The 13,185-nt window shown below is 40.5% G+C and overlaps 1 protein-coding gene across 1 annotated transcript; it reads right to left on the reverse strand.

The window, feature by feature from the left end:
* Nucleotides 1–4,542: 4,542 nt before the first annotated feature.
* Nucleotides 4,543–12,726, reverse strand: LOC127984397 (delta-like protein 4). Its single transcript, XM_052587036.1, has 11 exons — nt 12,263–12,726; nt 11,875–12,135; nt 11,501–11,558; nt 10,616–10,879; nt 8,633–8,693; nt 8,209–8,339; nt 7,831–8,000; nt 7,190–7,412; nt 6,337–7,057; nt 5,786–5,894; nt 4,543–5,521 (listed from the first exon to the last, which is right to left on the reverse strand). Exons 1-11 carry the CDS (start codon nt 12,314–12,316, stop codon nt 5,516–5,518), a joined length of 2,058 nt encoding a protein of 685 aa, XP_052442996.1. The 5' UTR covers nt 12,317–12,726; the 3' UTR covers nt 4,543–5,515.
* Nucleotides 12,727–13,185: the final 459 nt, after the last annotated feature.

The following is a 13,185-nucleotide window of genomic DNA, read 5'->3' on the forward strand; positions in this document are numbered from 1 at the left end:
TGGGCATTTTAGTGACATCTAGTGTTAGTGAAAGAAAATTTTAGATGGAGGACAACTGGGTTTGATGGATTTCTGGCTTATGATAGCTGTGTTTTGGAAATAAACCCCTGGATTCACAGACAAGGCTTAAGCCTAGTCCCAGACTAAATTGTAAGTCTGAGCTGCTTGACTGAAAGAAACTTTCACTGACTGATCTTAAAATATATAGGTGCCTCTGATTTGTCTCAAAATGCACACCAGTAATGTTTTTCTAAGGCAAGTCAATAAAAAGTACTTAAAGGTGCAATAAGTGATTGCCTTCAGAAACATTTTTTGTTATACTGGTTGAGAGTCTCTTCACATCCCTATAGCAAACATTAAGTTAAGTGGTCTAAATATATTTATCTGTATTCATATATTTTGTGGAAGGCGTAGGACCAAGAAATGTACGTCCAATCAAAACACTCGGTCCGAGCGTTTCAAATGGCTTTCCTTAGCTGCCTGTCAATGTATGTATACCTCTGCACACCCTTGTCACGCAGACAGAATATGTCATCAGCACATTCATGCATGCTGTGCAGTAGTAATGGGAAGTTCGGATCATTTTACAGACTCGGACCTTTGAGCCTCATTCAGCAAAATGAACAAATCTTTTTTCATTTCGTTCATTTTATCAAATATAATTACAATTTTACGTGTTACTTCCCTAACGTGTCTACTAGTACTTACGCAAACGTTGATCACACTACAAACAATACAACACTATAATGCTATAAGAAAAAAGATGAATTCATTGTTTACCTGGGTCTTCTGTATACAATAAGCTTACCTCACCTCTTATCTGGCAAGTCTTCGAGTTTGAGTCGTTCTTTCATCACGTGACAGCCCCATAATCTAAACCTATGTAGTCTGATCATATATGGCGTCATCATCAGGTTTGAGTCGTTCCTTCATCACGTGACAGACCCATAAGCTTTAACCAGACTGTATAAAAGGCTTTAACCTAGGGTTCATTCTTTTGTCGCATAACGTGACAGCATTGGATAGAGAAATTAATTTACCAGCTTCCTTACAAACTTGTACATAGTTATTATTATTATTATTATTATTATTATTTTCATCATTATTATTATTATTTACTCTTACAGGTACTGCGTTTCTGTTATCAAATTGTAGCTTAGCTACTTCTTACAGTTTATAAATGTGTGATTTTCTGTAATGGTGGTTATTTTCCATACACTGACTGTTGTGACAGAGGTAATAAAGAGTTGGTTATTATCATTATTATTAAGTCTTTTTCCGACTCAGACAGCATAGGTTAAAGTTTATGGGTCTGCCACGTGATGAAAGAACGACTCGAAAAACCAGAAGACTCAAAAGATAAACTAATCGATTCTCTTTCTGGCTTGAGACTGCATTGGTTATGCTTCTAGGTGTGTCACTTGATGAATGAACGACTCGTAAAACCTGATACTCGAGAGATGAACTAAACAATTGTTTTTACGTCTTAAGGGGGTCGCACACCGGTCGAGAAGCGCAGCGCCGCGTCACGTCGCGCCACGTCTTTAAAATTCGAACACATTCTCTATGGGTGTACACACACCGGCGGCGCCATTCAGCGTCTGTCCGCGGCGCCCAGCTATGACTCAGAAAAAAAAAAAAGAAAAACCTGATACTCGAGAGCTGAACTAAACAATTGTTTTTACGTCTTAGACTGCATTGACTGAAACTGGTGCTCTTGGAACTACTAGACTAATTACAGTACAGAACCAAGAATTTTGCGCATGCACGACTGAACAAATAACTCCATAAAGATGACTCGTTCTTCTCACATTAGAGTCACATTAAAGATAAATTAAGAAATGAATGAATCGTTCAAGAACAACCCATCACTACTGTGCAAACGGAGTGAGATGAGCTATATGACCCTACACCGTGTTCATTACTCATTACATTTCCTACTCACTGAGCAGGGGTTTATTCCACTTTGGAACACGGGCTGGAATTGGGAACCGCTGATGTAGCCTATTGTAGTAATGTTGTCTCTGTAATTATATGTAGTAATGTTGGTCTGTGAGTCTAAATGCGTCCAGGGGGCGTGGCATTGGACGGTGATTGCAGGGAGAGTGGGACGTTCGTTTTCAGTGCTATCAGGCTAATGTTAGCATTTTCTAAGATCTTCTATTACACATTTAAATGTCTTAATTGAACTATTTCCTAGTCATGGCTTAGTCTAAGCCCTGTCTGTGAAACTAGACCCATGTGATTTAAATAGTACATTTTAGTATCACATATGGACGCGGTTTCAGGAAGGCCTTAAAAGGGTTAGTTCACCAAGTTATCCTAGGTGTATATTATGACTTAATTCTTTCAGACAAATCCAGTCAGTTACTACATTTGTCTTTGAATTGTCTTTCAAGCTGTTTAATGGCAGTCATCAAACCAAAAGAAGTGAACCAAAAAGCGCCCATCCATAAAAAAAATATCTCACATCTGCCACATTTTTGCAATAAAAATATCTGTATTCAAAACGTAATAATCACGTTAATGTAGCTTGCACCAACAGTTACACATGGAAGCAGCTCTGGGCAGATGACGTATGAGGTCGGCGTTTAGCATGTGCCAGTGATTCTCATTTCAAAGTTTCCTTACTTTAGCAAAGTCTTCTCTTGGCTTATATCATTCTTCTTGACAAATCCTCGTTTTGTACCTCTAATTAATTTATATAATAGATGGGCACTTTTTATTTACTTCTTTTGGACTAATGCACTGCAACACCCGCTGAGTGTCATCAAACAGCTTGAAAGATAAAAGACCATTTTTAAAATAACTCCGATTGGATTCGTTTGAAAGAAGAAAGTCATATACAGCTAGGATGACTTGAGGGTGTGTAATTTATGGGCTAATTTTCCATTTTTGGGTGAACTAACCTTTTAATGGGCAATTTCAGGTTCAGAAAAAGTTCATTTTTGTTGTTTACCCATTTTACTCTTTTGACTGCACATGGCTGACCGTGTCAAAATTTAATGAATGTTTAGCATCCTCCTATCAAGGATGTTTTCACATTCCACAGCCCAGATTTCAAAATACTCTTGAAATGAAATCAATAGTCTTGATTTGATGCCCCCCTCCCCTTTTGTTTGTTATGAGCTCGTTTCCTGAAACTTTTCGGGATCCGTACAAATACGGAGAACGAAGAAAGAAAGAGATGCGTGAGAAAAGCGTTTGGCCAGTGCCGGCATGTTCTGCATTTTTTAATCAGACAGGAAGCAGGAAATGATGTCACTGGGTCACAAACAGGATGCAGTGATTATAACACAATGAGAATGCCTGGCCATGCGATTTAGACCCAGAGGCCAAAGAGCAGAGAGCACACACACATACATACTTGCAGTTGCGGCAGGGAGGGGTTCGGGTAACAGGTTGCTTTGCAAAAGCTTTAGCGCAAAACTACATTGCGGCGATAATAAGTGTTTAAAGCTCCGGCCGTTGACGGAAATGCTCTCAGAACCTTTCCGAAATGTGTTTATTCTTCCCAAGCGTCCCTTTGACCCAAGCACAGACAAGGATGCTTAGATGACACAGATGAACAGGATGTGTGTGTGGAGTGTGTTTGCGTGGCACTGATTTGTTGTCGGTGGTTGATTATGTTGCTCTTTGGAATGGAAAGAAACCCGAGATTGACCTCCTGGATAACCATTTCTGGTTAAGTACTTAGTAAAACTCAAAAACGCATCTCCTGCATGGCCCTCTGCTGCCTTGCATGGGGTCTCATAATATTGACTTTGGCCAGGATGATGGGAAGAATGAATCTCGGAGCTGAACATCAAATGAAAGTCCAAATGGCCTTATTTATTAGGATGAACTACTTAACAACTTAAATTGCTGATCAAGCCTTAGCTGACCTTTGCACCCTTTAGGTGATTCTGTTCAGGCTGTTCTGCTCTGGCAGGCCGACAGAGTTTTGATTAATAAAAACAAAAAAAAAAGGCAAAAAAAAAAGGCTTTTTTTCCTATTCGTTCCATGTTTGGAGTGCATAATACGGCTGAAACCCATCTGTGGGCACCAAGGCCACGTGAACAGCTCCGGTCAATTCTTTTGTTGGGGATCGAGATGGCTCCTGAGGCCCTCGGAGCTGGAACTCGTTTGCGTCTGTAGAGAAGTGTGTGTGTGTTTTCTTTATGGGTGCTCTGCAGAGCAGCACCATGATGAGCCTGGCGAGAGGGGCGGCATATGCCGCTGTTTTTATTGCAGGGCAAGGTTGCACCCTGGGGCATCTGTTTCGGTTTTCTGAGGAGGGGCCGCTCCTCTGTCGTTGCGCCTGTCTTTGTTTCAGAATTTCCAGCTCAAGGGGCCTGTATCCGAGGCAACGGATTTAAATTTCAAGCCAATTTACAACTGGAGAAGGGGAAGGAGGGGGTTGTAAGTTTTTTTTTTTTAAGGATTGAGAGAAAATAGTTCATGGAGATGTAAAGAAATGGTACATTTGTAACCAAACTGAAGATTTGTTGTATTTATATAATACACACACAAATGTGAAATTATCAAGAACACAAAATAGCTTGAAGGAATTAACTTTTTTTATTCTTCAGATGTTTGGTTTTTTATAAATATGCATTATATACAAAATAATAGTATAAAACATATAAAGAGCAGTGTGTCATTATTAAATTAACTCTGGAAATAATCACTTTAAAAAAAAATTACATTATTGGTTCTGTATTCTCAAAACTAATTATAGGCAGTCAGTGGTGAGCCGTCGCTTTGTTTTTCTGTTTCTGTCCATTTCTTGACTTGTACTCATGGGCCGTGTTGCATAAAAGAAGTCAACTTAACTTCCTCTTGGATCTTGCTGGCACAGTTCTGCAAGTTATTTTTCATTTCTTGTTTTTATTTCTTTCCATGTTGATTAAATTCTCAAAAAAACTATCCAAGAAGACCCTGGGCACAAACATATCTCTCTATTTAATTCTTTTAAGGCTTTTTTGTGAATTTTTAGCTGCTTACAATCTTATTGTAGAGAGGAGAGCAAAAAGTATTTTTTAAATGATTGATGTCAGCAGTTTTTTTTTTGCTTCTCAGACATTCATAGCATTGGTTGTTGATTTGTTTGGGTGAGCTCTCTGATTGGTGCTCCCCTCCTCGTTCTTGCATAGCTGGCAATGCTGGTTGAAGGTTTGGAAGTCCCTGGCACCTTCAGTTGATTACTTGGCGGACGACATGTCCATGATTACCGCAAAATAATATATAATTTTTTCCTTTCAGCTCACGGGGGGAAAAACATACCGTAGCAGAAGAGTTCAGAAATCATCCAGGACTGTACACGTTTTGTACACAAACACTTCTTCAACATAAAACTAAACTATTGCATTCGATGAGCAGCACTCTGCTGTCTCCAGTTTCTCAAGTTTCTCAGTGCAGCAGTGGACGTCAATATAAATCTCCAGTCTCTACGTATCTTTGTAAACAATCCAGAAAAAGATTCTGCTTTGATTGTGTTTTTGTCTCCTCTCTTCATAGACATCAGCCTGTAATTTATACCTGCAGAAAAAGAGTAAAAATAAAACAGAGGCTTCGAATATGCTTAGGAATTGATGCATTGCTCTCAATATTTAAAGTAAGAACTTGAAATGCATACAGTAGAATATTTAGTGGCCTTAATGGCAGATTTATCCCTTTTCTTTCTATTAACAAGCCTCTGTTCAGTAGACTAGACACTGACAGAATGATAAAATGGTGAACATGGCCAGCAGACCCCTGCTTCAAACATGCAGACATATTAAGAAATGAGCTGATCCTCCTTACCTCAGTTGCTATGACACATTCACTCCTCTCTTCTGCTATTACAAACACAGACTGGTACACGGAGTCCCTTGGGGAACATATCGTTGATATCCTACACTCTGGCTTTTCCCTGCACACACAAAACACACTTTATGTTATCACAAAGTAAAAGCACATGGGGCGGCTATTTATTGTGCTGAGATGGGGGTGAATGCGCTTGGCTTATTTTTTCACTCTATAGAGGCTGATGTAAAAAAAATCCCCGTAAGAGGAAAAAGTGCTTTTGTTGTGCGGTCCAAATCAATAAAAATCATTTAATGGGGTAAAAATGCTTCTTGCTGTCAATGCCTTTGAGTAAAATCCGTGTTTGAGAATGTAAATGTGTCTTGCGGTTGCGGATAACTTCTTTTAGCCAGTATTGATGTTTGTATTACGGTCATCAGGCGAGCTCTAAGTGCAAAGGTTAATATACTTGGCGGCACTCTAATGGAGCATGACCTCAGCATAATAAAGCAAATTCAATTCAACCCAACACCTCGGTTTATCAAAGTGACGTGAAATCCATTTCTTACCTGTACATTCTACTCAATGGTATTTTCTCTTCTAAACACTTTTCGTATTTATGACTTTTGTCCTCTTGGGACACGATGTCCTTGAACTCTTTCGATGAATTGTAGTCCAAGTGGCAGTTCTTGTGTATGTAATTTGATTTGTCAGGTGTGCAGTCCACCTCCAGGCTGACCTGCTTATTAGTGTTCTTCAGCTGGGAGGTGGGGATCAAGTTGTCTCTTTGCGATTCTGACATGTTGTTCATTGCCTCGCCTCGAGTCCTTTCTCCAGACGCCTGCCTGTGAATGTGGCGCAGGGCAATGACCACCATGCAAAGAATAATGATGAGAGCCACCAAACCCACGGCTAGAGAAACTGCGGCCCATTGGAAGCGATCTTGGGTTTCCTCTTTGGTCACAGGAGCGGTGACAGAGTAGTATTCACAGTGGGGCCCGGTGAAGCCGCTGGGGCAGAAGCAGGCGGGCGGGTTCCCTGGGACGCCCACGCAGGAGCCGCCGTTGAGACAGGGTCTGGACGAACAGGCGTTGGAAGGCCGATCGCAATTGGGGCCTTCGTATCCAGGGGTGCAGGAGCAGACGTAGTCGTTGATGCGGTCGTAGCAAGTGCCGCCATTAGCGCAGGGGTTGTTTGCGCAGTCGTTGATGTTGATCTCACAGCGCTGGCCAGTGAAACCCGCTCGACAGCTGCACATGCGGACGCCCCCCAGGACCACACACAAGCCATCTGTGGATCAGTGGGACAGGTGTCAGTGACAAATTTTACAGAGCTATGCATGCACACACACACATCTGGATCTCTGCATTCGCAACATTTCTAAATGAAAAAGTTAGAGGCAGAAAAGATGCATTCTCGTACCATTGGCACATGGCAGAGTCGTGCATTTGTCCACTCTTCTTTCGCAGTTCAGACCTGTGTAACCTCTTGGACAGTCACATGCGTAACTGCGCCCATTGTCTTTCTCGTGGCATATGCCACCATGAAAGCACGTGGAGTCTGCACAGGTGAGGTGTGAGGTGTGCTCACAGTGAATACCTTCAAAGCCAGGCAGACAGGTGCAGCTGTAACCTTTGTCAAGATCCTATAGGGGGGGAGAGGAAGCAGATGTTTCATAGAGCTATTTATGGACCCATTCGCATTGTTTTATGTTTGTACAGTAATTCTACATGTTGAGAAAAGGCTTTTCAATGGATGCTTGGATCCATTAATAAGATCACAGCATGTTCAAAGATTAAGCCTGAGGTTTTATCCAAACACTAAAATGAATATTGTGACATGGACAGATGATAAAATGGCCAAGTAATTTAATGCTGAAGATTATCTATCATATTTTAATGAATTTAGTATCATTAAAGTCTACTTTGAAGATGATTTATCTATGTTTATTCCAGTCCAAATTCACATTACAGTACAAAAACACTAAGTTTGTTAAATGCATGTGGTTTTAATCAAATTCATATACTCAGATCGAGTCACAATGACACAAAATAATGACTCACCGAGCAAAGACCTCCATTCTTACATGGGCTGCTGTCACATTCGCGCACCTCAAGCTCGCAGTTGACCCCAGTGTAACCAGGCCGACAGGTGCAGGTGTAACTGCCCTGACCTGTATTCATACATGTGGCTCCGTTCACACATGGCTTGTGATGTGTGCAAAAATTCAAATCTGTTTTGAAAGAAATAATAAGACAATGTCAGAAAGGGCCATTTTTCAACACGTTTCAAGTTTCTCCACGTTTCAGTCACAGATCTACTTGTTCAGTCTTAAACTAGCAATGAGCTAAAGTGCTGTAAGCTCTATTACCATGACACTGAGGTCATTGAAGAGTGAGACATTCAGTCAGCTACTGTAACTGTTTAGGGTTTAGTCTTACCTTGGTCACAGAACAGTCCACCCCAGCCCTCTTTACAGTGGCACTGCCATGGTTGCTGACAGGTGCCGTGTTTACAGGCTGGATATTTCCTACACTCTGTGCAAAGTTTACCCTGCCATCCTTCTCTACACCTGCAATACACAAATATCCCAAAAACAAAAAAAACAACACACTTCAGTTTAAATATGGCTCACAAACAATGTTTTTAAAACCCCGCTAGATATTAACATTTGAAATTTTTCCATCAAACTACAGCAGCTAAAAATAATTTAATGAAAAAAGCTGAAAAAAAAATGATATTGCATTTTAAGGCTTATCCTGAATGTAGGTAAGAAAATTCCAACAGAGCAAATACTATAGACTATGCATGTATGCAAAGACAAAAATGAAAAGAAATATTCTCACACAGGCCATGTATACTTACACACACTCTCCAGGTTTGGAGCAATTGCCATTCGCCTCACTGCATCCCTCCAGACAGATTGCTGCATTAAAAGAAAAAGCTCTTGTTAGTAAACGGTCATGGGTTTAAAAGTCATGAAAAGTTCAATCAAAGTTATTTGGACTTATTAAAGGTGATATATGTTATTTACCCCATGTTAAATAATGTGTTCTCTACCAGCTTAATATACTTTGATAAAAAGTAAGACTTTCAGATTAATTCTTCAAACAGTGGACCAAAACATGTCTTTGTGTGTTTGAACATCTCATTCGGTCTGAAATAACAATGTTGTCTTATCTAGGCTTGGGCAGAACTACCTGTTTCTCCAACGAACAACAGTTCTCAGGTAACATTTCTTTTTGCAATAGTGGCACAAAAAAATTCAACTCCACCTTTTAAATGTGAAGGTACATAATTATTGAAGATGTAATACATAAATAAGTGTGACTGACTTTGCATAAAGCTTTGTCGTAGCTGAATGAAAAACAGAAATGGCAGGAACTGGACTATAAATCTATTTCCAAGCTCTGACTCCATTTTCCAGTAGGATCATCCATAATTGCATTGTGGCTTTAACTTAATATCAGCTGCTCTTAAATAAACTCAAGTTTAGTAGACCTACTTGTTCATTATCAGCATAGTGAATGGCTCTTAACCAAATAAATCCGTCTCGCTGCAAGCAGTTGTACAGAACCTGTCTGGCGAGGTCACTGCTTTGGATGTGGGTAATTTACTGTTGCTTGTGTTGAGCCGTCTATGACATTGATTTTGAGCGGGTACCGACCGGCGCTGAACTGCTGGTTAGACCGCAGCAGATGCTCTGTCCCAATAACGGACAGCTGTCCCTATTGTTGTTTGTAGTCTGTGCGAACCATATTTGCAGCTGCTACGCTGGAGCGCAACAATGGGGACTACAATTTCGTGGCGCGTGGCGGATAATAATGGCGCGATTAACTCGGCGCGTGCTTGCCATGACGCTCGTGCAGGATTAAATTACCAAGCACGCGCGTTTAGAGTATACACAAACTGTGTCAGCGCCCTGATCAACACCGTGAATTATCAGAGAAACTACAACAGTACACAGAAAAAGCCGAAAGCAAAACACAAAACTCAAATGAGTACATTCTACAAACACGATTTCCATCAAACCCATAACCATTTTAGCACGCTGTTTGCATTTTCTTCTACTCATTAAGATCAAAAGAAGTCAAACCTAATAATAAAGCTACATTTATGTTTTACTTACATATAAATAGAAGGTTATTGTTTCAAAATTGTGTATGTGAGATTGACAGGGTTGCCATGTTTTCACAGCAAAACCCGCTTAATTGCTGCTCAAAACTGTTTCGACGGGGATCCCCCATTAAAAATCAAGTTATTTGGCGGGGCTCCCAGGTAAAATTAGCATATCAGGGGCTAAATGTGCGTTATTGGTGTCAATTCTACCCGCGGACATGGAAAAAAAAAAAAAAAAAAAACACTGGAATAATGTTGCCAAGTGACAATCGCGGACTTGGCAACACTGTGGACTGACCAAAAAATATAACAAGTTAATAAAGGCGGGAACAGTATGACCTGAAGAGGTAACCGTAGCAACAAAACGCTACTTGAGGATCATCGGACGAAACATTGACAAAACAACTGACATGTTAATTATAAATATTAATTTAAACACTTATTCACACTAAATGCTATTTATTTGTTAATTATAGATTTGTTGTGTGTGTGTGTGTGTGTGTGTATATATATATATATATATATATATATATATATATATATATATATATATATATATATATATATATATATATATTTACTGTATATAACAGATCTAAAGAGGTTGTGACAGCACCGTTTACATCACTCAGAAATGTTCTAATACTTTTGTTCATTGTACATTTAGTGTGATGAGCAAGACACGTTTCAAGACAAGTGTCCAGTGGATTGTGATTTCTGATTTCTTACGTTCTTCGCAGTACTCCCCCTTCCAGCCGGGGAGACAGGATAACTGCCCGTCTGGTTTGCAGGTGTAGTGGCCAAAACGGTCGTCCCTGGGTGTGCATTTTTTGGAACAACTGTCGCCGTAGTAATTTTCACTGCAGATGAGCCGGTAAGAATAACGTAGCTCCGTCTGCTTCCAGCTTTGAACATCTTGAGACCATCCAGCCCCTACTTCCAACTTTCTTTGGATGGCAAAAAAACTTATCTGCAAGTCAGGGTTGTATGTGTCTGTAGAAAAAGTGAAGAATATTGTGATTAGGCCATTGCTGAATTATTATTTGATTTTTTTTTTTGGTTAAAAATGTTAAATTAAATAGGTTAGGTAGGTAAAAGCATGGTGTGATAGTTTCCTTTTTTGAATGTGTCTTCAAAGTGAAAAATACAGCCCAACTTTAAGTTGTTGGAAGCTGACACATTTGGAGTAAAACTTCCTCTTCCTTTGAGTTAAGCAAAATATTCCCATGGTATTATCCCATTCTAAAGGGCGGGACAGACAAAGGTGTAAAATACAGGAAAATGCAGTCGGATGGTTTTGGCAAGCGCTGTGTATTCTCACCAAAGACCACTGCGCTTTCCCACGCCAAAAATAAACCAAAGGAAGTTCAATTGTGTTCGAGCATGAGAATGCAAAGGTGTTTGAAGCAATAGGAAAATGCTGTACAAATTTACAACTTTTAAATTAACATTTTTCTTAGGAGCTGGATACAGCTTGCCGAGGTTTAATGAAGCGCTGTAGACAAAAAAGAAAAAAAAAGTAGGCTAGAGTATAGGGTATAAAACGTTCTGATGAAAAGAGACGCTTGTACAGTATCGAAGTGTCGCCCTCTAGTGGACAAAATCGAATCTTACCTACAGGTTGATCCGCGTAAGGTGAATGCCAGGCCTCAATAATCAATGAAAATGATCCCTAGGAGGAAAGAGATATTTAGATTTTTGCCTTTTGTATATAAAACACAATAAAGCATACATTATGAGAGAATGTAGAATAACACGAGAGAATGTAGGCTATCATCTAAATAAAAAATTAACAGCATTATAAAATCTTCAAGAAGCAGAAATAAATGAATAACCGCAATTTAAGTGATCAAAACATTGAATCAAAACTGTTACTCTACACACGTTGAACCTGGCTGCATTACAAACTGTTGCTATCACAATACTGTGATGAACCGCAAACATGTTTCAGCTCATATGCGATTAAAAGGAGTTCCATCTGAGCTCACCGGCCAGCCAAAGTTGAACGGCAGTCGAATCGGTGTGCTGAAAGAGCCACTTCCCATGATACTGAACGAGTTTGTCCCCAGCACTGGCGTTATGGCACTCCCAAAGATACAGTCACCTGGAGACACGACCACCTGGTAGTTTTTTAGGCAAACTCGGAAGAAAGTCCTGCATTCATGCTTGCATGCATTGCCATTTGCGAGCAAGCCTTTCAAATTTCTGAATTCGTGAAGGTCGAGTTCGAAAACACCAGATCCAAATATCTGAAGGGAAAAATTACACGCGTTACAACATTGCACAGTAAACACTGGCTTACCTACAAAATACGCTCGAGAATCAAATGAGAGGAAAGGGGTCCTGCTGACTTTCCACAGGACCTGGGATGTTTACCTGCGTCAAAACGCTCGTGAAAATTGCGATGAGAAAGGTGAGCCAAGCTGCCATGCTTTTCGATTCTCCTGGGCAGCCGCGTCACCCACGATTATATTCCCCCGAAAGAGCCTATTCCAATGTTTCAGGGTGCAATGAAAACAAACGCCGAAGAGTAAAAGGGTATATCCCGCTGCGCGTCCACCCTGCGCGGCACTTCAGTGTGCAGGAGCACGTCAAATTTCCAGGTTATCCAAAAGGTGAAGGAGAAATGGGAAATCAGCATCCAGTCTTATTCCTCTTCGTCTCAAGATATCCACTGAGCATGTTTAGTATTCCACAGTGAGCACACCGATGTGTTTAGTGTCAATGGTAATGTCTTGTTTTGGTTCTAAACTTCGTGCGTCAGCGTTGCGCTGTTGGGTATCCTCACACTTCTCGCGTAATTCGTGAATGAAGACTTGTTTCTTGCGTCCTGCAGTATTTATACAGGCTTTGTGTCCGCGCTGCTCATTATATAAACTGTCTATCACTAAACGCCGCCCACTTTATATACTCAGTCAGCCCCCCTCTCTCGACAACAATGATATCCACATTTAATACCCACCACTACGCGGATGATGACCAATTGAGCGCGAGTGATTATTAACAAGCCCAGCATCTGTTGGCATATTTAGAGCAGGCACGGTTAAACGCTGATCGTTTCACACCGTGCAATTTTCTCTCATCCAAAAACGAAGTAACTCCGCACAACGCACGCACAAGCCTGTTACTTCTCGTTTGTCCCCGTTCCCGTCAATTGCGCGGGCAATTATATTACATAATTGAACGCGTGCGCGGTCAGTGTAGGGTCATAGCCTATAGTTTACCTGATGTTCTGGCGTAGAGCCTTTTCAAGTTTCTACCTAAGCGCTATAGTAATCACTACAGCAGGTAATATCTGA

Source organism: Carassius gibelio, chromosome B20 (genome assembly GCF_023724105.1).
Source record: "Carassius gibelio isolate Cgi1373 ecotype wild population from Czech Republic chromosome B20, carGib1.2-hapl.c, whole genome shotgun sequence".
NCBI classification, from domain to species: Eukaryota; Metazoa; Chordata; class Actinopteri; order Cypriniformes; family Cyprinidae; genus Carassius; species Carassius gibelio.